The sequence below is a fragment of the Malania oleifera genome, chromosome 11 (assembly GCF_029873635.1).
Source record: "Malania oleifera isolate guangnan ecotype guangnan chromosome 11, ASM2987363v1, whole genome shotgun sequence".
In the NCBI taxonomy this organism is placed as follows: Eukaryota; Viridiplantae; Streptophyta; class Magnoliopsida; order Santalales; family Ximeniaceae; genus Malania; species Malania oleifera.
Window position 1 is genome coordinate 47,971,389 of NC_080427.1, and position 22,110 is coordinate 47,993,498.

The window sequence follows — 22,110 nt, forward strand, 5'->3', positions numbered from 1 at the left end:
TGGAGCACTTAAATTGCCAGAGTTGTCTTGACATTCAAGTTTCTCATTGATGTTTAAGTAGAATGATGCAACCCAAATGGTTGCAGTGCTATAACTTTGGGTTAACGGTTTTCTTCATTCATTTTTTTTTTTTGCTTTTTCTTGTAAAGTTCTTAGATGAGAAGCAAAGGGAATGTCAATAGTGTATTTGCCTCCTTTTCCCTGCATAGGGAGAGAAAGATACAGAAATTCTTGATTGCAACAACTAACGGCTGCCTAAATGCAGCCGTGATCTTTTTTTTTAACTATGCAAAACCAGTATCCACAGAATCCTCAGACAAGATGGCTGTATAAGATGGGCTGTAATGAAAAGTAAGTCGGTGGGAAGGCAAAGAGCGATAGTCGTTCCATACACTAGCAAGTTCTCACATACAAGATAGAACTGGGTTCGCGAAAGAGAAGTAGCCATACATGCAAGAATGAAAAAAAGTAAGGAAAGTTATTTCCTTCATTTTTAATCCTCAATGGCCTTTGTGAAACTAGAGTTAAAAGCTACCAATTTTGAGATAGGATTGGGTTATGTTCAATGACATCATTTCATCTTTAATGATACCTCTTCTTTTTCTATTAAGAAATTAATAGTAGTTGAATTACTTATTGATGTGCTCAAATATGATTGTATGACACAATTATTGATTTATGATATTATTATTTCATATTAAATTACATGAGTTTATATACCGTCAGTGACATAATTGAAAAATTAGACCGATTCTGATTAGTGCATATACCTAACACTTCAACCCAATTTTAATTTTTGATTCTATGTTGAACCAAACCTTTTGTTGGGGGCAGGGGGAAAGGATCTCCTGCCTTCTCAGTTTTTGATCTAGTCATGAACTGAAAACCACCTATGCTCTTTTAATAATACTTCAAATTTTTAGATATCTCTTGGAATGTAAGGCATGTATACTCTTGGCATGTAAGGTGTAGGTTTTCTCCGTAATGATTTCATCCTCAAGATTTTTAATATTATATTTGCACAAGTTTATCGTCTTCCCACAGTTTTAATGGGATTATTACTGATCCTTTTATCTAGTATTTGTCTGGTCTCCTTCAAAAGATGTTTTTGTATATGAATTTTCATTTCATAATATGTTTGGATTCCTTGAGTTCATTCATCTTGACAATATTCACAATTTTCTTCAATTTTCAATTTTTTCTTCTAACATCCCTCCACCTTCAGCATAAATTTTAATGACTGTGTTGCTATTGAATTAGTAATGGATAAGTATAAATCCATGAACACCATATTTTATACTTATTGTGTACAAATGAAAAAAACTTGTGAGGAACAGTTGTTTCACATAGGATTTGGAGCCCACCAATCAAATCAATAGATGCTATTAATGCTCGAGCTTATATAAAATGCTACAGGACCATATCTTTGAGACCGATGCCAAACAATACCTCTCGCTTGTGTTAAGATCTCCAATAGAAATGAGATCTATAAACTGGATAAAAGATTTCTTCCTACTTTAGGAATTCATTTCCTAAATGATATCATTTCCTTAATGGAAAATTTGGAAACCCTATTGACAGTATAATCTCCTCCAACTATTTTAACTTGAATAATAGCTGCATATTATTTAATGGCATTTATTTTATCATCTATATTAATTGTTAGATTATCAATCTACCTAAAAATTTAAGCTTGTCAGATTATGCTTGAGTAATGCATTTAGGCCTTAACATTAATCATGGTAATTGGTGTGTTAAACTTTTTCCACAATTTTTCTAGTAATTTTCTTGCATCCAGTTGGCCCAAAGACGAAGGAAAATTTTGGAGGCTGAGAGAGCCTTGAATTGGGTGTTCATAAAAATTAAACCAATTAATTCACCTCCACAAAACAATCTAATGAATCACACAAATGCGAAAAAGGACAAACAGTGGATTAAAAATGGTGCATACCCATGTGCAGCACCACCATGGATTCACACGCGCGCACACTTGCATTATTGATTTATCTCAATGAATGGTATAAAATGTCTGTACGATAGTGAGAGTAAGAGCAATAGCGGTGACAAGCTGCGTTAGAATTCCCCAGGGAGTTCCGAAAAAGCGCAAATACGTTGCTCGCCATCTCAGCACCACCATGGATTCACTTTCTTGCAGACCTCATGGTAACAGAACTCTCTCAGCCCGGTGTCGCTGCAAATATTGCGGAATAAATGGGTTGCCAAATGGGTTACCTCCTCATCATTCAACCAACTTTCGAAAATACCGCTCTTGCACAATGTCTCCACGTCCTCGGTATTTTTAATGAGGGAATCCATGAGGTGGATGTAAGAAGAAACCCAAGAAATGCAATGAGGATAACACTGCTCGAAGCTAACAAGATTTCGAAGTGTGATGTCTGATGTTTGTAAAATTCGAAATCGTGGGATTTCCAAGACCCCATTTTTGAAGTTTAAAGGCCTTCTATCCACGATGGCCTTGAATTTAATTCCGGACTTCACAAGATCTGTCGCTGAAGGAATTTTTGTCTTCAACCCTCCAAAGAATGGAAGATATTGGGATTCTTCTGAAGGGGCTGTAATGGTGCCGCCCAGTAAAATCCTAAAAAGGTCGAGTAGATGCAAGCAGCTTTCAGCTACGTTTTCTGTTGGAAGGACTATATCATTTATTGTTGCAGAAGGTAAAATATAATCCGTAAATTTGACGGCAAGTATATCCAGTTGCCGCTGCCGCGGCCACCGATGGGACAGAGTTGTGCTTGGAATTTGGGGATTGATGATTTTGAAGAAGTGTTCGACCACCAGCCAAGGTATTTGGTTTTCCAGCAAAAACAAGTCACTTGTTAGCAATGCGAGCATACGAGGGTTGCTAGATAGTGGGTCGTCCTTATCAATGTTCCCTTCACCTCCTACCATACACAGCAACTCAACGATGAAGCAACCGTCAAATCTTATTGTTCCATGCCGTTGAAGTATTGATGGATCTTTACATCATAATACTCGCACATTTCTTCCTTTTTTTCGAAGATGGAGTTGATGAGTTCATTTAGTGTTGTCTTTGGAGTGGGTCTTCGATTGAGAAGACGGCAGAAATAGTACCATTTGATTTTTTCTCCAATTTGCAGCTCAGTAGTTTTGCCATGGTGCAAGGGTCCGATTGAGAATGCAGTGGGAACGTAAGCTCTTTCATTTTGTTTGAGTAGGATGTCTGGAACTTTGAAGATGGAACACGCTCTTGACTTGCTCGGTGGTGTTGTAGAGTGATGCTTTCTCTTCTCATCTAGAAGATCTACCAACGATCTAATGTCGATCTCTGCAGCCTCAATAACATCCATTCTTTCTTCAACCAGCTGGTTGCCTGTTTGCAGGTACAACTAATATATATTTCTACCCAAAGGAAATAAATAAATAAATAAATCAGAGGAACTTAACATGGAGATAATGGCTCCAAGATAAAATTAAATGATAACTTTCCCTCTTGTTTGATTCGGCTGGACAAAAAACAATTTGCATCTCGTACGTATTGGCTAAAAATAATGAAGCACTAGAGATTTTTTAGCCAAAAAATGGCTAAAGCCTGCATGAGTTTGGAGAATTGGATTCAGAAAGAGTGATAAAATGTGCGTGATTGTTGAATTACTAACTATAGTAAACCAACAATATGAAACATTTGGAAGAAGAAAAAAGAAAGTAGGCATATTTGTTAGGCTTACCATGGATATGGATTGCCCTTTAATTAAATAGAATTTGCACCACACTGCCTGTGTCTACGGTCAAGAAATTGTGGCCTTTAAATAAGCATTAAACAGTCTCTAGGCCTTGCAACAAGAAAATCTTAAATTTCCTTTGTAATATTACAATAGCAAGCAAAGGTAGGTGCCACAGGTATGGAATAAAATCTATACAATTATATTTTTTCGACACGCAATTTAATTTTTATTTTTATTTTACCTAATTTTTGAAAAAAAATTATTTAATTCACGTGTTCGTATTTGTTTCAATATATATATATATTAATAATAGGATTTGACATTGTTGAACGGGATTGACTTCAAGCACATTTAGTCTAATCCTTTTAAATCATCTACAATGACAAAGCGTTCCTTTCACAATAGTAGAGAAATTTTGAAGCAATAGGAATGGATTAAAAATCCATTATATAGTAAAAGTTCTATATGAAATTTATTTAATAATTTTTTTTAAAATAGCAAGTGAATAAAGATGATGACAAAATTGAATTAAGGGTATCAGAAAATTTATTTAGTTTTATCACAAACAAAAAATAATTGTTGGGAACATTTTGCTAATCTTTCCATTATATTCTCAAAGTGGAACGGTATTTAATTAACTAAGAATTATCTCCAAATTTAATTTTAATAATCTTTTAATGTACTCCGTTTTAAATAAATAAATAAATTAAAAAATATATACAATTAATATAATATAATTAATCAAAACAGGGTGTTGTGATTTAGGAATGTCTAATAAAATGGCCAAAAGAGAAGGAAACCAAAACTAAAAGCACACCAAGAATGAGATATTTACAGTTCAGATGATGCGTACATCATGGTGCTGCCTTATAGGTTTCAATTTCAAAGTTGTAGGGAAGGAAACATATTTGTGCAAATATACAACTTTGAAAAGAAAAAAATTGTATAAATTCACGTCTATAAGTGTTAGAGAACTCCATAATGAGTACCAGAACGTATGAGAGAGAGAGAGAGAGAGAGTGATGGCTGCTGATGAGGTCGTGCTGCTGCTGTGAAGCTGTGAGTGCTGCTTGTGAGAAGGAGAAATAGTCAATGGAAATGACAAGGTTGTCATCCTATATATAGACGAACGTGATTTTGTTCATCTAACCTTACAACTACCAGTCTTCGAGTTCAAACTTTTTGGGGTAATGGAACATGTACGTTCAACTTAATAGTCGATGAAAATAACAAGGTTGTCATCCTATATACAGACGAACGTGATTTTGTTCATCTAACCTTACAACTGTGAGTCTTCGAGTTCAAACTTTTTAGAGTAATGGAATGTGACATGTACGTTCAACTTAATAGTCAATAGAAATAACAAGGTTGTCATCCTATATACATACGAACGTGATTTTGTTCATCTACCCTTACAATTGTCAGTCTTCGAGTTCAAACTTTTTGGAGTAATGGAGTGTGACATGTACATTCAACTTGTCTCCCTTAATTAATATCTCTCTTAGAATTTTTTAAAACTTTTAAAACATGCATAAAATTATTTTCAATATATATATATATATATATATATATATAAATGTGACATGTACGTTCAACTTGTCTCCCTTAATTAATATCTCTCTTAGAATTTTTTAAAACCTTTTAAACATGCATAAAATTATTTTCAATATATATATATATATATATATATATATATATATATATATATAGACACATACTCATTCTAATAGTACAAATGACTTTTTCTTTGTAATACATTGTGATCAGTTTTATATTGACAATATTATCCGTTAAAATACATTCTCCTAAAATTTTATCACTATTATATTCAGATGGGCCTATCGCGACGTCCCCACAGAGCGAATACGGTGCCCCAGTGTAACAATCCGAAAATTCTATTACTTTTTTTTTTTCGTACTTCTAAAAATATAAAATTACTTTGATACCAACAATAATATCCACAATGTCATTCTGGATCCAAAGTGGGTACCGGGGATACCTATTCATAAATACATATTATCTATGCAGCGGAAAATATAATATACCTGAACCTCATATACAATACCAGAGATCTACTATCTCCATAAATATACATGTACGTCCCAAAAATCCATAAAACATCCTACGGATTTTACGCAGCCTATCTCCCAACACAACCACTTATCCTTAAACTATGACTGTACCAACTCCTCCTCTACTGCGGAACTCGCTCCGCTCATCTGTTTGGATTTCCTGAAATGTTTGAATTTTGGGGTAAGACACCTCTCAGTAAGTGGGAATAGATTATTATTAGTGTGTGACAATATAAGTTTTAGTGTTCCAAATATACAACCATTATTTACCTTTTCTTTCACTATGAAATCATGTAAAACTGTAAACACGTATATATAAATATATTTCAAAATACATACTTTCCTTTCTCATCATACTCTATATATAACTGTATAAGTAAATACACATATAAGCCTAGAAGAATTGCCCTGGATGGATAATCAACAATGTCATGAATTAACCTCGTATGATCCGAGTTGTGCGGTCCGAAGGTGGGACCTAACCAATATGGTTGGCCTAACCAGACTAAGTCAATTGTATTTGTATTTGTATTTGTAACTATGAGTACGATTTGCCTAGCCAACTGGTCCAGACTTCAGGGGGTAACTCTACACTTCAATGGCACAATCGACTGTATACCACCAACACTCTATCTAAGAAGTATGGTTGTACTAGTACTTGTGAAGCTACGGTATCGTGCTTAATAATGGTCTATCAGGATTCTTAAACCATATAATGCGATTTCTAAAGCAGTATAATATCATGATTTCATTCACAACTCAGTATCAATTGCTATACTATAAATCTGTATAAAATCACTAAAACACTGTAATTCTATATAAAATCCTATCATACTATCGTTCTATATAGAACGCTCTCATTTTGTAATTATGTATAAAATGTTGTACTGTAGTTCTATATAGAACGTTGTAATTCTGTATAAAATCTGTATTGTAGTCCTCTATAGGACGTTGTAATACTGTATAAAATCTGTACTATAGTCCTTTATAGGACACTGTAATACTATATAAAATCTTACCTCTGTCTATATATTTTTACCATAGACTAATACTAAAGAGGTTGTTTTTTTTATTTAACTCTGGTGGGAAGCCCGAGGGCTTACTGAGAAAGGCGAGTGCCCTGATTAATATCAGATGTAGCCATACTGGGTTGCATAACGTATTAGGATAGAGGGAAGCTACTTATATAGGCGGGAAATCTTCCCTATTTTTAGGAACTTCTGTCTGTAAACATTTGTATGAAAATGAGATAAACTATCCACCTGAGGGCTTACCGAGTAAGGTAAGTACCTTGATATGCTTCAATTGTAGCCATAGGTTGTGTTAGGAATATACGAATAAATTCCCGAAACCTGTGAGAAACAAATAGAGAAAGAATAACGCCAAAGAAAAATTCAATCACACGCACAAGACAATATTTACGTGGTTCGGCAATTTTGCCTACGTCCACGGAGTTGCAGGGATTTCAATATTATCAGGAAGAAAGCACAGAGAGTGTGGCGATACAATTCTCTCGCTCTCGTTCTCTCTCGCGGATACAACCACTGAAACCCTAATCACCCGAAAGCACCCTTTTATATGTTGCGCCTAGGGTTCCGTTCCGAATGGGCTCCAAAAAATTTTCCCCGGGGGCGTTGCCCCCGAACCCCCACGAGTACAGCTTTTACCGCTTGGCCCAAGCCTTCGCTCCATGGACTAGGCCTTAAGATAGAAATCTCTAATTAAATAGAGGTCGGGTTGTCATCCAAATCAAAACATAACTAGGCTCCACAAAAGCCCAACGGGTTGCATAAGGTATTAGAGCAGAGGGGTGCTATTTGTATGGACAAGTAATCACCCCAATCATTGAGAACTCTCATTAGTAAAATATGTTGCATGCGTGTGAGTAGGGATAGAGAATGATTTCATATTGTGGATTAATTTGTAAATGATGATTATATTTTGTTCACTTAACCTCATGATAGCCACACACTAGTACTAATCTATTCCTTCTTACTAAGATGTGTCTCACCCGATATGAATTTCATATTTTTCAGGACCTCTGCGTGATCGAGCCCAGTAAGCTTGGGGCTGGTGTAGCATTTTTGTGAGAGAGAGAGGGTATAAACTTTTGATGTATATTTTTGGGTTTTGTTTAAGTTTTCTGAGTTGTATATTTGTGAATACTAGATGTTGGAGAATACCCTTTGAGATTATATATATATATATATATATATATATATATATATATATGTATGTATGTAGAAACTATAATAACCCGAAGAATAATGGTATTAAGAGAGAGAAAAATGGAATTAGTAAAAAGGGCGGCAGCAGACTTCGTCAACGAGGGTGTGCTTCGTTGACGAGAAGATACCGAGAGTGGGTTTGGACGATTCTGAATTTTGTCGACGAGGAGTGAGTTTGTCGACGAATTGTCTTTGTGACCTCGTCGACCAGATGACGTGACTCATCAACGAACACTAGTGTATAAATAGGCCAAATTTTCATTTTATGGCCGAAACCCTTTGGGAATCTCTCTCTCACTCCTCATTTCGTCTCCCCTTACCTCTCTCTAGGATTTCAGGTTGATCTTCTGCCAGTTCTGCGATCCAAGGCCACCACGACACTCCTGGGAAAGTTCTCTTCAACTCTACCAGAGTGGATCGTTGGTGGGGCTAAGTTGGAATTCATCCCAAATTCAGGGTAAAATTTTCTACTCAGTATTTGTTTTTCTGATAGTTATAGAAAGCGTAGTACGTGTAGAAATACTGAAATTTAGTTATGGGACATATCATTTTTAGGGTGTTGAACGGGGAACCTTGCGGGTGCGGGACTGTTTATTTTAGGGGCTTCTCAGGAATCAAGTAAGGAAATAAACTAAACTAGTTGTTTTATAAAAATTATAAGTAAAATTTTATAGCATTTGATTTTAGGAAAATATGTGTATATAAATATATAAATGTGTATTATGTTGGGAAATACTGTTGAAAATGATGATATGTTTTGCATGAGTAGATTTTATGATGAACTACTATTTTCTGGGAACATGATAATATTATAGATTTTTAAATAAAGGAAAACCTATGTACGGGCCGAGAGTTTTATATGTTTTTCCGGTGTACGGGCCGAGCTATGGATATGTTTTGCCGGCGTACGGGCTGAACTATGGATATGTTTTGCCGCCGTATGGGCCGAGCAATGAATATGTTTTGCCAGCATACAGGCCGAGCTATGTTAAAATATGAAATGCTGGTGTACGGGTCGATGATTTTCATGATATATCTATATATATGCAAAATGATGTGACGATTAACTTAGCAATTGTTAGTATGGAATATCCATGTATCACAGTTTGACTATATGCTATTTGTTATCAGAATCTAGTTGGCTTGGTCTAGGCTAGCACTTACACGGTACCGCTACTATGTATTCATGATCATCATGATAGTGTGTTAACGCTGTTGTACGGAGTAGCGTGAGGACGGATAGTCAATGTGGTTTATAAGAAGTGTGGACGCCCCTGGTGTACGAACCAGGTCTGGCAGACCCATCAGACTTACAAACTGTACTTTTGACTTGGCAATGGTTGACCAACCGTTGTCAGGTCCCACATTCGGGCCACACAACCCAGTCACGTGGGGGTAATACATGACAACAACCAACTGACCTACCAGGGTTATTTTCGTATTATTATTATATGAGATGATTTATGTTATGAGAATTCAGTATGTTCTGTCATGTTATAATTATACATGTTTTTCCTAGAAATGATACAAACATATTTACTAAGTATGCTTATATATATGTTTTTACGTATAACACTAATAAACTCATGTTGCCACACACTAGTATTAGTTTATTTCCCTTACTGAGATCGAGGTGTCTCACCCCAAAATTATACAAATATTTCAGGAGCCCAAGGTAGGAGAGCTGATAAAACTCCGCAGCATTAAAGTTCAGCTGCTCTACCTTGTCAGAAGGGTAAGCCTTTTTCTAGGGTTTGATGGATTTTTGGGTGGCGACCCTATGCTTTTTTTGGACATTTTTAGGTTATGCATATTTTACGATAATTGTAGTAAAACTCTGGTATTATACTGATTCAGTGTTGACGTATATATTTGATGTTATGTTTCCTATTACTTAGGCTTCCGTATTGTGTTTCTGATATATCTCTGGTACCCACGGGTCTAGGTTGATTATGATCTGCCGGATTGGTTATGTTGGTTTGAATTATTTAAAGGAAAAAATATATAGATGGTAAAATAAGCAGGTCGTTACAGAAACTCTGGTATATTATTGAGGAGTTGTTATTATTTCTGCTGCGTGGTTGAGGTTATGGTATCAGATATAGGTGAACGGAACACATGACACCCGAGCCCCACCTGGCGGGTTCAGGGCATCACACTCAACACCCCCTACAAGCTAAGCGTTGGATTTGAATTGATGTGAAGCTTGGATCGAAAAAACTCAAATAGAGGCCGAGGAATACTTTTGGTGAAGATGTCGACAATCTGAAGATGAGAAGGCACCTACTGAGTGTGAATTTTTCCAGCAAGAACAAGTTCGCGTAAAAAATGATAGTCTAATTCAACATGCTTGGCACGCTTATGAGTTACCAGGTTAGAGCTCAAAAAGATTGCACTAACACGTGACACCCGGGCCCCACCTGGCGGGTTCGGGGCATCACACTCAACACCCCCTACAAGCTGAGCGTTGGATTTGAATTGATGTGAAGCTTGGATCGAAAAAAACTCAAATAGAGGCCGAGGAATACTTTTGGTGAAGATGTCGACAATCTGAAGATGAGAAGGCACCTACTGAGTGTGAATTTTTCCAGCAAGAACAAGTTCGCGTAAAAAATGATAGTCTAATTCAACATGCTTGGCACGCTTATGAGTTACCAGGTTAGAGCTAAAAAAGATTGCACTAACACGTGACACCCGGGCCCCACCTGGAGGGTTCGGGGCATCACACTCAACACCCCCTACAAGCTGAGCGTTGGATTTGAATTGATGTGAAGCTTGGATCGAAAAAACTCAAATAGAGGCCGAGGAATACTTTTGGTGAAGATGTTGACAATCTGAAGATGAGAAGGCACCTACTGAGTGTGAATTTTTCCAGCAAGAACAAGTTCGCGTAAAAAATGATAGTCTAATTCAACATGCTTGGCACGCTTATGAGTTACCAGGTTAGAGCTCAAAAAGATTGCACTATTATTGTCATATAAAAGGAGAGGTGGTTTGGGAACGGGAACCTGAAGATCAAATAGAAGATGGGTGAGCCAAAGTGTTTCGGCAGTAGTGTGAGAAAGAGCATGATACTCAAATTCACAGCTAGAACGAGAGACAGTAAGTTGCTTTTTAGCACTCTAAAAGACCAAATTGTCACCAAGAAAAATAGAGTATCTGTAAGTAGAACGATGTGTTTTTGGGCAACCTCCCAGTCAGTGTCAGAGTAGGCAATGACGAAATTGATTATGTTGATTGCATGTCAACTTTTGACAATGTTGTGCGTGCTGGTCTTACTCCAAAGCACCGAGATGTTCCAACTCTATGCTCGATCCATGCTGACATATAAACAAGTAAGCATGTCGTCTTCCACATTGTTTCCTTGGTGTTGAGGGCACCTAAGTTAGACTACAAACTGTAGCTATTGTAGCGTAGGTTTTAGATCTAGAAATAGGTATAAGATTAAAGAAATTAAAAGTCCTTCATTGTTCATTCTACTCTAAGCTTCCAACGTGGTTACTTCATGGTACTGTTTACGCTGGAGTTTTGGAGCCAATCGTGCCTCTTTTGTTAGCTTCCTTTTATAGGCCAAGTGACATTGTGGACTGGACAAAAACCTCTTTCCTCCCTATTGATGAAGCTTAGGTATCGTTTAATATCATTGTCAAAAATAACGTAAGCGAAAACTAGAAACGAAAATTAAAGACTAGAAATAAAAATTAAAAATTAGAAAATAGTGACCTGTTTGGTTAATATTTATAAAACTAAAATAAATTTAGAACTTATTTAAAAAATGATCCTTTCCATCTTTAAATCAAATAATATCGTAAAAATATTTTTAAAATAATAATATTGCAAAATGATGCACATTAAAAAAATACTATAATAAAAATAAAATTATTATTATTATTATATTGAATTTTATGCTTTCAAAATTTATTTTACAATAAAAAATTTATTGGACATGATAATTGAAAAATAGTGTAAATATTTTGTAGTTCGCTTTATTATTACTTTTTGAAATTTATCCATTTTTTATTTCAATTATATCTAAATTCATATGATCACTTTATTTTAACTTTAATTTAAAAGTATAAAATGAATAATTTAATCCAAAAGAACTATTTTTGGATATAAAAATTTTGGCAACATGTTGTCAAAACAACTAAAAATCATAAAATCTTGTTCTCAATTTTTTCGCAAAATGACAAAAAATTGACACTAGAAACAAAAAAGTGGCAACATAAATAAATGTGTTTTTATAATCTGTTTCTTTGCCGTGCAGATATGGAAATAGAAAACAGAAAATAACAATGATATCAAACAAATCCTAAACGAGACGACTTGTATGGTTTGTAGCCAGTGTGCGGCCCAATAGGATGACCCCGATTGTTAAAAATGTTGGTTGTCAATCCATGGTTAACTTGAAGTATCTTAGCAAGTCTCTTTGTCACGACCTGCTTAATTTCCATGTATTTTTTTAAAAATAATAATAATAACAAAATCAACGTCACATATTCCAACTTAGTAGATCATAGACCACCTGGACCCGTAGGTACCAGGGATACATCAAAGCACAAAACGGAAGCTTAAGCAGCAGAAAATATATATACCGTCATATCATACATCATAATATACCAGAGTTACTACAATCACTGTACTTCCATATATACATCCCAAAAATGAAATTTAGGGACAATTCCCACAAAACCATATTATCCCTACCAAAAACTTACCCTTCAAAAAGGGTAGATAAACCACTCTAAATCAGCGGGGCTTTTTCCGCTCTCCTATCAGGGGCTCCTGAAAAGTTTGAAAAATTTAGGGATGAGACACCTCTCAGTAAGGGAAATAAACTAATACCAGTGTGTGGCAACATGAGTATTCTGTGTTCTACATATACCATACGTAACATATTCAATACTGTTTATCAAATCTGGGAAAACATACATATATATCAACACATAGCAGAATATACTGCATTTTCATAAACATATCTCATCTCATACAATAATAATAACATAAAACAATCCTGGTAGGTTAACTGGCTGTTGTCATGTATTACCCCCACATGACTGGGTTGTGTGGTCCGAAAGCGGGACCTGACAATGGTTAGTCGACCACTGCTAAGTCAAACAGTAGTCTGTAGGTCCGATGGGTCTACCCAAACTGGTCCGTACACTAGGGGCGATAACAGCACACTTTTTGAAAATAACCACATCGACCATCCAATCTCACACCACTTCGTACAGCGGCGTTAACACAAATATCATGATCACGAGGACCATGGACACATAGCAACGGTACCGTGCAAGTGCTAGCTTAGACCAAGCCAACCAGGTTATGATATCATGTACATATACTAAAATCGTGATACATGGATATCTCATATCAATAATTATCAAATCAATCATATCATTTTTCACACATACATATTTCATGAAAATCATCGGCCTGTACACTAGAATTACATATTTTATCATAGTTCGGCCGTACGCCGACAAATCACATAGCACAGCCCGTACGCCGGCAAACATATCCACATAGCACGACCCATATGCCGGCAAATCACACACACATATATATAAAAATATCTCAGCCTGTACGCCGGTTTTCCATTATAGAAATCCATATCGTCCCCTTTCCCAGAAAATAGTATTTCACAACATTTTTATACTCATGCCACATTAAACAAATTTTCCACGTATTCAACATATCGTCATTTAAATAGTATTTTCCAAATATAAATCATATATATAAATATATTTATTTTTCTTGAAACCAGATGCCACATATATATACATGCATTTTTTTATAACAAAACTAGTTTAGTTTATCCCCTTACCTGATTCCTGAAAAGTTCCTGAGAAAATCTTCCCCGTACCCACGAGGTTCTCAACTCAACACCCTGAAAATGAAAACTCGTAGAATTAAAGTTTAGTATTTTCGTACGTACAACATTTTCTATAACTACCACTAAGTCAAATTCGGTTTAAAAAGCCTTACCTCAACTTAGGGATGATTCCTAACGTTCCCAATCAACACCCTTGGAAATGAAAATTTCCAGTATTAAAGTTCAGTATTTTTACTCGTATATTACTTTCTTCAACTGTCAAAAATCCAAATATTGAATATAAAACTTTACCTTGGATTTGGTATGAAATCCAACTTCGTTTCCCTGACGATCCGCTCCGACAGACTTGTAGAGAACTTTGCCAGGAGCATCGTGATGGCTCCGATTTATCGATTCGACGTAAAATTGGCCCGAAATCGAAGAGAGAGAGAGAGAGAGTGAGTGCACTGACACAACACCAAAAATCCAATTCAAATTGGATTTTGACTTTCAAAGTTTCTTGAAGAAGCTTGTGGTATTATATATATATATATATATATATATATATATATATATATATATATATATATATATATATCATAGTAAACATTAATTAAAGTAAAGTTTCTTGAAGAAACTTTCACACTTTATATATATACCTTTAACCTATATGTTGAAATGTATATCATAATAACTTACTTTTATATATATATATATTTTCCTTATCATACTATTCATTTTACTTGTTAATTTAATTAATTTATTTTATTTTATTATTTTATTATTATTATTATTATTATTTTTCCTATTACTACACTCTTATTAAAAAAAAAAATGATCTCAGCAAGCCAAAACGACTAGAAGGCTCTCAACAAGTATTCTAGGACTAAGCGTTGAGTCTAAAATGCACCCAAACTCTTTGAGAGATGAAATCCATTAATTTTTGCCCACCTGGTGGGATTAAAAGATTGATAAAGATATGTTGTTGCAATGAACTTTTGTAGAATACTTTAGAAATAGAGACTTTCTCGGAAGTGGGCTGTCGTTAAAAATGGCCAGTAGGATGAAAGATGAACTTTAATGGAATCACACAAAAATACCTAGATTGTGTTTGGTGGCATGAATTTCAAATCTTGGATTTGGTTTTTTGTGGATTTGAATAAAAATCAATACAATTTTGGATTGTATTATATCTGAGTTTATACAAATCCAAACCCAAGGAGAACACTGTGCCCCTTTTGTATTTAGGTTATATTTCACTTTTAATGTTATCCCCCCCCCCCGCCTACTCCAAACAAAAAATAAATAAAAAATAAAAATAGGATAAAAGACACTAATCTTCTTGAGGTTCGACAAAAAAATAATGATCTTTCTTGAGATTTTAAAAATTCTAGAAACCTCCCCTGTAGTTTGTTAATAAGATACAAACCTCCCCTTATATTTTGTAAAAAAATAAATTTTTTTAGGGACGAGCTGTGTCTATTTGGCACCCCTCAAAGAAGATGTATGACATTTTTGAAGCTCTCTCTCTCTCTCTCTCTCTCTCTCTCTCTCTCTCTCTCTCCTCTCTCTCTCTCTCTCTCTCTCTCTCTCTCTCTCAATTTAATAATTTATTGTACATGTTTTGTGTGTGCTTGTTTTCGTGGGCCTCTGTTTCTTTGTTTTTTTCGCTTTTATTTTATTTTGTTTTTTATGTTTCTCATCAGTTTGATAGTTTTCACAAATCAAATCAAACATGGTTTTGGTGAGTCCTCTCATGGATAATTTATAAGTCTAAATTCAAGATTTAAAATTCATACTTGGCCATTAATATTATTGTTTCATTATTTATTATCCTCTCCTTTTAATTTTGTCTATTATTTTCTTAAGACAATTCCTCATTCTCATTTTCTTTGATAAATTTTCTAACCAACCCCACTTCAAACTAAATAATCACATGGTTAGTCCTCAAGGGGTCATCACTGGTGGGCACTTTCATGCTTGGTGCCTCATTAGATGATCCTTCCCTTCCTACTTATCATCTTTACATATCTAGTGAAAAAAAAAAAAAAATTGGGCATCTGAGATTTTGGACAGACTTGGTAAAGAAGTCCAAAATGGATGGATGGATGGATGGATGGATGGGTGTATTCATGGATGACAGAAGTGTCACAACTAATCTTGGAATTTGAGAAGTGATCGTACGGGGGAGATGATGGTCCATGGGTTGCATGTGATCCACTAGTACTTATTTTCCCCCTGTTGAATCACATGCCCACAATTTGACCCTTTTGTGCAATCTCTATTATCCATCCTTTTTGGCTGTGTCATCCAGCATCCCTCTTTGAGTTTGCATCCCCCTTACCTTCTCATTTTCTTCTTCATAACGATGCTGTCCATACCATGACACTAGACTCTTGCCCTCTTACCTTTGATGTGTTAAAAATAAATAAATAAATTTTGATTTCATATTAATTGTAAAAGAATTCTGTATTTGTGTATCTGATAAATTTGGATTGGCCTAGTATCAAACCACTTGACTTCAGCATTTTGGGATAATCAACCAGCTTAAAAGATTTTGGACTAGTAGACTTTGCCTGAAATTTTATAACAGTGTTAGGAATAAAGAGTGGAAACAATGCTATGCCCATGACTACAAAACTGTCATCTCTCTTCATTTCTACCCTATTCTATTATTCTATTATGCAAAAGGTACCTCCCTCCTTTCGATGAATTTGAGGTGGATCGTTACATTCTTCCTCAAGGGGCTGCTACTGTTTTCCCAGCCTTTCCAGGCCCCTCCATTTTTCTGATCACAGTTGGTCGTGGTATAATGCATACAATTGCTTCAGAATACGTAGTTAGCGAGGGTGATGTCTTATTTGCACCCGCCAATATTGAGATTAGGGTAGCATCTGCATCAGAGTTGCAGCTATACAGAGCTGGAGTGAATAGCAACTTTTTTGAGCCTTCACAGTGAAATGCAGCTGGTTACTTCAGCTTTAGGACGAGTGAATAATTGCTTATTTTACACGGTTCCCATGTCATGCCTGCGCTGTTTATAGATCTCCTATATTTTATGTATTTTAATGTAACATCAGTATTCACATTGTAAACGGACTGGTGATGATATATTGTAAGATTCATAAGAATGAGAGTTGCCCTGTTCTGGAAGAATAAATGTCTCAGTTTTCCAGTTCTGGTAGTTGTTTACCGGCAATATTTGATCTCCTTGGTAATAAACATGTAATTTCACTGTTTGGAAGGAGAAATGCTATTAGTCTTTTAATAAACATTATTAAATGTTTACATGTTAAAGGAGGTTTGTTTAAGCTTCCATGTTGGAACGAGCTATCATGGGAGAGTTATTAATTTGGCTGGTCCCGGACTCCCAGCCATCAAGCTTGGTGTTTCTCAGTCCAAGCCTATGTCTTTTCTCTTTATTTATTTATATTTTCTTAAAGCTGTAGGTTTCATCACTTAACTTTTGATCCATATATTGGTAACTTATAGTTTTTGGATAAGGCATTTGTACAGTGTTAGATGAAAATTTTCTAGTAGTGCCAGAAAGTCTTAAGAGATGGCTTCTTTTCATCCATAAATCCATTGCAGGTAAGTAGAAGCCCTTTGGCTGTTTAGTTCATTGCCATTTATGACAGAAGTTTTGAGAATGGAGAACTTAAATTACCAGAGTTGTCTTGACATTCAAGTTTCTCATTGATGTTTAAGTAGAATGGCGCAACCCAAATGGTTGCAGTGTTATAACTTTGGGTTAACCGTTTTCTTCATTCATTCATTTTTAGCTTTTTCTTGTAAAGTTCTTAGATGAGAACCAAAGGGAATGTCAATAGTGTATTTGCTTCCTTCTTTTCCCTACATAGGGAGAGAAGGATACAAAAATTCTTGATTGCAACAACTAACGGTAGCCATGATCTTTTTTTTAGTATACGAAACCAGTATCCAAGGAATCCTCAGACAAGATGGCTGTATAAGATGGGCTGTAATGAAAAGTAAGTAGGTCAGAAGGCAAAGAGAGATAGTTGTTCCATACACTAGCTAGTTCTCACATACAAGATAGAACTAGATTCGCGAAAGAGAAGTAGCCTCACGCGCAAGAATGAAAGGAAGTAAGAAAAGTTATTTCCTTCATTCTTTAATCCTCAATGGCCTTTGTGAAACTAGAGTTAAAAGCTACCAATTTTGAGATAGGATTGGGTTATGTTCAATGACATCATTTCACCTTTAATGATACCTTTTCTTTTTCTTTTAAGAAATTAATAGTAGTTGAATTACTTATTGATGTGCTCAAATATGATTGTATCATGACACAATTATTGATTTATGATATTGTTATTTCATATTGAATTACATGAGTTTATATACTATTAGTGACATAATTGAAAAGTTAGACTTATTCAGATTAGTGCATATACCTAACACGTCAACCCAATTTTAATTTTTGATTCTACGTTGAGCCAAACCTTTTGTTGGGGGCACGGGGAAAGGATCCTACCTTTTAGTTTTTGATTTAGTCATGAACTGAAAACCTCCTAAGCTCTTTTAATAATACTTCAAATTTTTAGATATCTCTTGGAATGTAAGGCATGTATACTCTTGGCATGTAAGGTGTAGGTTTTCTCCTTAATGATTTCATCCTCAAGACTTTTAATATTATCTTTGCACAAGTTTATCGTCTTCCCACAGTTTTAATGGGATTATTTCTGATCCTTTTATCTAGTATTTGTTTGGTCTCCTTTAAAAGATGTTTTTGTATATTAATTTTCATTTCATAATATGTTTGGATTCCTTAAGTTCTTTCATTTGGACAGTATTCACAATTTTCTTCAGTTTTCAATTTTTTCTAGTATGCCTCCACCTTCAGCTTAAATTTTAATAACCGTTGCTATTGAATTAGTAATGGATAAGTATAAATCCATGAACACCATATTTTATACTTCTTATTGTGTACAAATGAAAAATACTTGTGAGCAACAGTTGTTTCACATAGGGTTTGGAGCCCACCAATCAAGTCAATAGATGTTATTAATGCTTGAGCTTATAAAAAAAAATGCTACAGGACCATATCATTGAGACCGAAGCCAAACAATACCTCTCGCTTGTATGGGTACAAGTGCCAATGCAACATCTTTCTCATGTACAAATAGAAGGTTAAGTTCTCCACTAGAAATGAGATTTGTAAACTGGATAAAAGATTTCTTCCTATTTTAGGAATTCATTTTTCCTTAATGGAGGATTTGGAAATCCTATTGACAGTATAATCTCCTCTAACTATTTTAACTAGAATAATAACTGCATATTATTTAATGGCATTTGTTTTATCATCTATATTAATTGTTAGATTACCAATCTACCTAAAAGTTTAAGCCTGTCAGATTATGCGCGAATAATGCATTTAGGCCTTAACATTAATCATGGTAATCTGTGTGTTAAACCTTTTCCACAATTTTTCTAGTAATTTTCATGCATCCAGTTGGCCCAAAGACAAAAGAAAATTTTGGAGGCTCAGAGAGCCTTGAATTGTGTGTTCAGAAAAATTAAACCAATTAATTCACCTCCACAAAACAATCTAATGAATCACACAAATGCGAAAAAGGACAAACAGTGGATTAAAAATGGTGCAGCACTACCATGGATTCACACGCGCGCACACATGCATTATTGATTCATCTCAATAATAAATGGTATATACTGTCTGTAGGAAGGTGAGAATTAGAGCAATAGCGGTGACAAGCTGCGTTAGGAATGGATTAAAAATCCATTATAGAGTAAAAGTTTTATATGACATTTATTTGATAAATTTTTTTTTTTTAAATAGCAAGTGAGTAAAGACAAAGATAAAATTGAATTAAGGGTATCAGAAAATTTATTTAGTTTTATCACGAAAAAAATAAAAAAATTTGTTGAGAACATTTTGCTAATCTTTCCATTATATTCCCAAAGTAGAACGGTACCTAATTAATTAAGAATTATTTTTAAATTTAATTTTAAAAATTTTTTAATGTACTCCCTTTTAAATAAACAAATAAATTAAAAAATATACACGATTAATATAATATAATTAATCAAAACAGGATGTGATTTAGGAATGTCTAATAAAATCACCAAAAAGAAAGAAACCAAAACAAAAGCACACCAAGAATGAGATATTTACAGTTCAGATGATGTGTACATCATCGGTGCTGCAACAGCTGCTTATAGGTTTCAATTTCAAAGTTCCAGGGAAAGAATGTTGACCCACCTATGTGGGCATATTTATTCTGCTTGGGAAGTTGTAGCGCTGTGGAGCATGCGCGCAGTCTTGAGCATGCAATTTTTCTTTATTGCTGCTCCATCTCAATGCTCCTCTCTCTGCAATATTTATATGTGAAATGCTTTGTAAAGCTGTATGTGAGTGTGCAAAGAAAATATACAGCAGAAAAGAATAGAGAGTGCTGTGTGAGTTTGGCAAAGGGGTTTGAGTTAGAGTTGAGTGTAAGAACCTAAATCGTGAGAAATTGGAATTTTGTAGATTTCGTCGACGAAGCCAAAATTTGTCGATGAAGGTAGAAGGCTTTTCTTCTACGAAATTTAGAGGTTCGTCGACGAGGAGAAGCCGAGTGGCGGAAGTTGGAAATATCAGGGTTCATCGACGAAGGCACCATTTCGTCAACGAAATTCCCGATGTTTCGTCAACGAAGACACCATTTCATCGACGAAATTGCTTGGGTCAAAGGGCTATAAAAGGGAAATTACATTTCTTCTTCATTAAGTTTCTTAAAAATCTCTCTCTCTCTCTCTCTCTCTCTCTCTCTAAAATCTCTTTACTCTCTCATTCTCTCTAGATTTCTTCGTCGATCGTTGTTAGAATCGGGAAATGGAAGTTACTACGAGAATTGTGGAAGGATTCTCTACAACTTCTACGGATCGAAATCTCGTTTCAGAGATTTTTGGATTTTGACGAAAAATCGAGGTAAGGCTTGGTTTTCAATTCTGATTTGGTAGTTTTATAGGTATCAGTCTTGTGAGTATTTTTTGTACTGTGATTTGTAAGTTTTGGAACTTGGTTCGCTATTTAGGAGCTTTGGAGTTCGAGATTTGCTTACGGGGTTAAGGTAAGGGGAAACTGTGTTATATTGGTTATTTTTTAAATCAGACTCAGTTGAACTGTGGTTTACGGTCCTGTGTGTGTTTTGGCTACTCATTTGGGGGAGGGGGGATCTAACGAGGAAAATTATGGGTTTTTCATTATTGCAGTTTTGGGAAAAAGAGGGCGACGGTCTGAATCCCAAGTTTTGTTGAAAACCGAGTATATATGTGATTTATATTGTGATATTAGGATGACCATGCCTTGACTTTGTTTAAACTGTATTTGTTTGGAAAACCATGTTTTAGATTACCAAATGAGTGTGGTTTGTTTGGTTATATGAGCATGCATGTGTGTGTGATATGCGGAACTGCTGATTGGAACGCGGTTTCGGAATTGCTGATAGAACCGCGATTCCAAAATGATTCTAGGTACTGAGAGTGATTGGCTCCATATCCAAGGGCGTGTGTATCGCCTACCACGTAGGGAAGAGTGATCGGATCTATATCCGAGGGCATGAGCCTATTCCGGCAGATCAGGCCAAAGGGTGTGGATCCACCAGTTAGCACCGGTACGATGCCATGGGAGTCAAGGACTAGCCATGTTTCGGTGGCGTCGTGCTGCACGGATGGCTACGGGCCAACGTTGGATAGTCGCAGATCGGCTTCGGGCCGATGAGTGTGACGATACTATGTACTGATCATGTGTGTGTATTGTGACGGGGCTGCGTATAAATGGCCACCATATGCATGCGTATATGCATTGTGTGTATGAGTACTGGATTGCATTTAATTGCGTGTATGTTATGTCATGATAACACTCAAATGCCACACACTGATATAACTTGTGTTCTTCCTTACTAAGAGGTGTCTCACCCCTACTGTACATACATTTTTGCAGGTCCTTCAGTACATGTGGCACCAGCAGCCGTGTGCAGGGTAGTTGTAGTTGGCGGTGTACTACGTTACGCGTTTTCGGTACGCTTGTTCGGATGTAGTTGTGATGGTGTGGCCATTTTGACATATATTGGGCACTACGTTTGTATGTTTGTTTAGAGCCATGTTCTGCTCTTGTATAGATTCTGGGTATGGTAACTGCATATGTTGATATAGAATGACTTTTTCCCCTCCGCTGCTTTATATGTGATTGGATGTGTTTAGGGTGTCGAGAACTCCATGGGTCGGACCCTCATCCATTTGTACTATATCTTTTGATGCTTTTTATG

General features: G+C 35.5%; 1 protein-coding gene across 5 annotated transcripts in view; it reads right to left on the reverse strand.

The window, feature by feature from the left end:
• Positions 1–1,820: 1,820 nt before the first annotated feature.
• The window catches only part of LOC131168590 (UPF0481 protein At3g47200-like), a 21,398-nt gene continuing 1,108 nt past the window's right edge, over positions 1,821–22,110 (reverse strand). The window contains exons 1-2 of one of the 5 annotated variants that reach the window (XM_058128142.1): positions 4,697–4,801; positions 1,821–3,355 (exon numbers count right to left, since the gene is read on the reverse strand). In XM_058128142.1, the coding sequence (XP_057984125.1) occupies positions 2,125–2,913 (789 nt within the window). In that variant the 5' untranslated portion in view covers positions 2,914–3,355; positions 4,697–4,801 and the 3' untranslated portion in view covers positions 1,821–2,124. Of the gene's footprint in view, positions 3,575–3,710; positions 4,802–22,110 lie in introns of those variants that run through there. The other 4 variants (XM_058128144.1, XM_058128141.1, XM_058128140.1 and 1 more) reach the window with 4 other exon arrangements.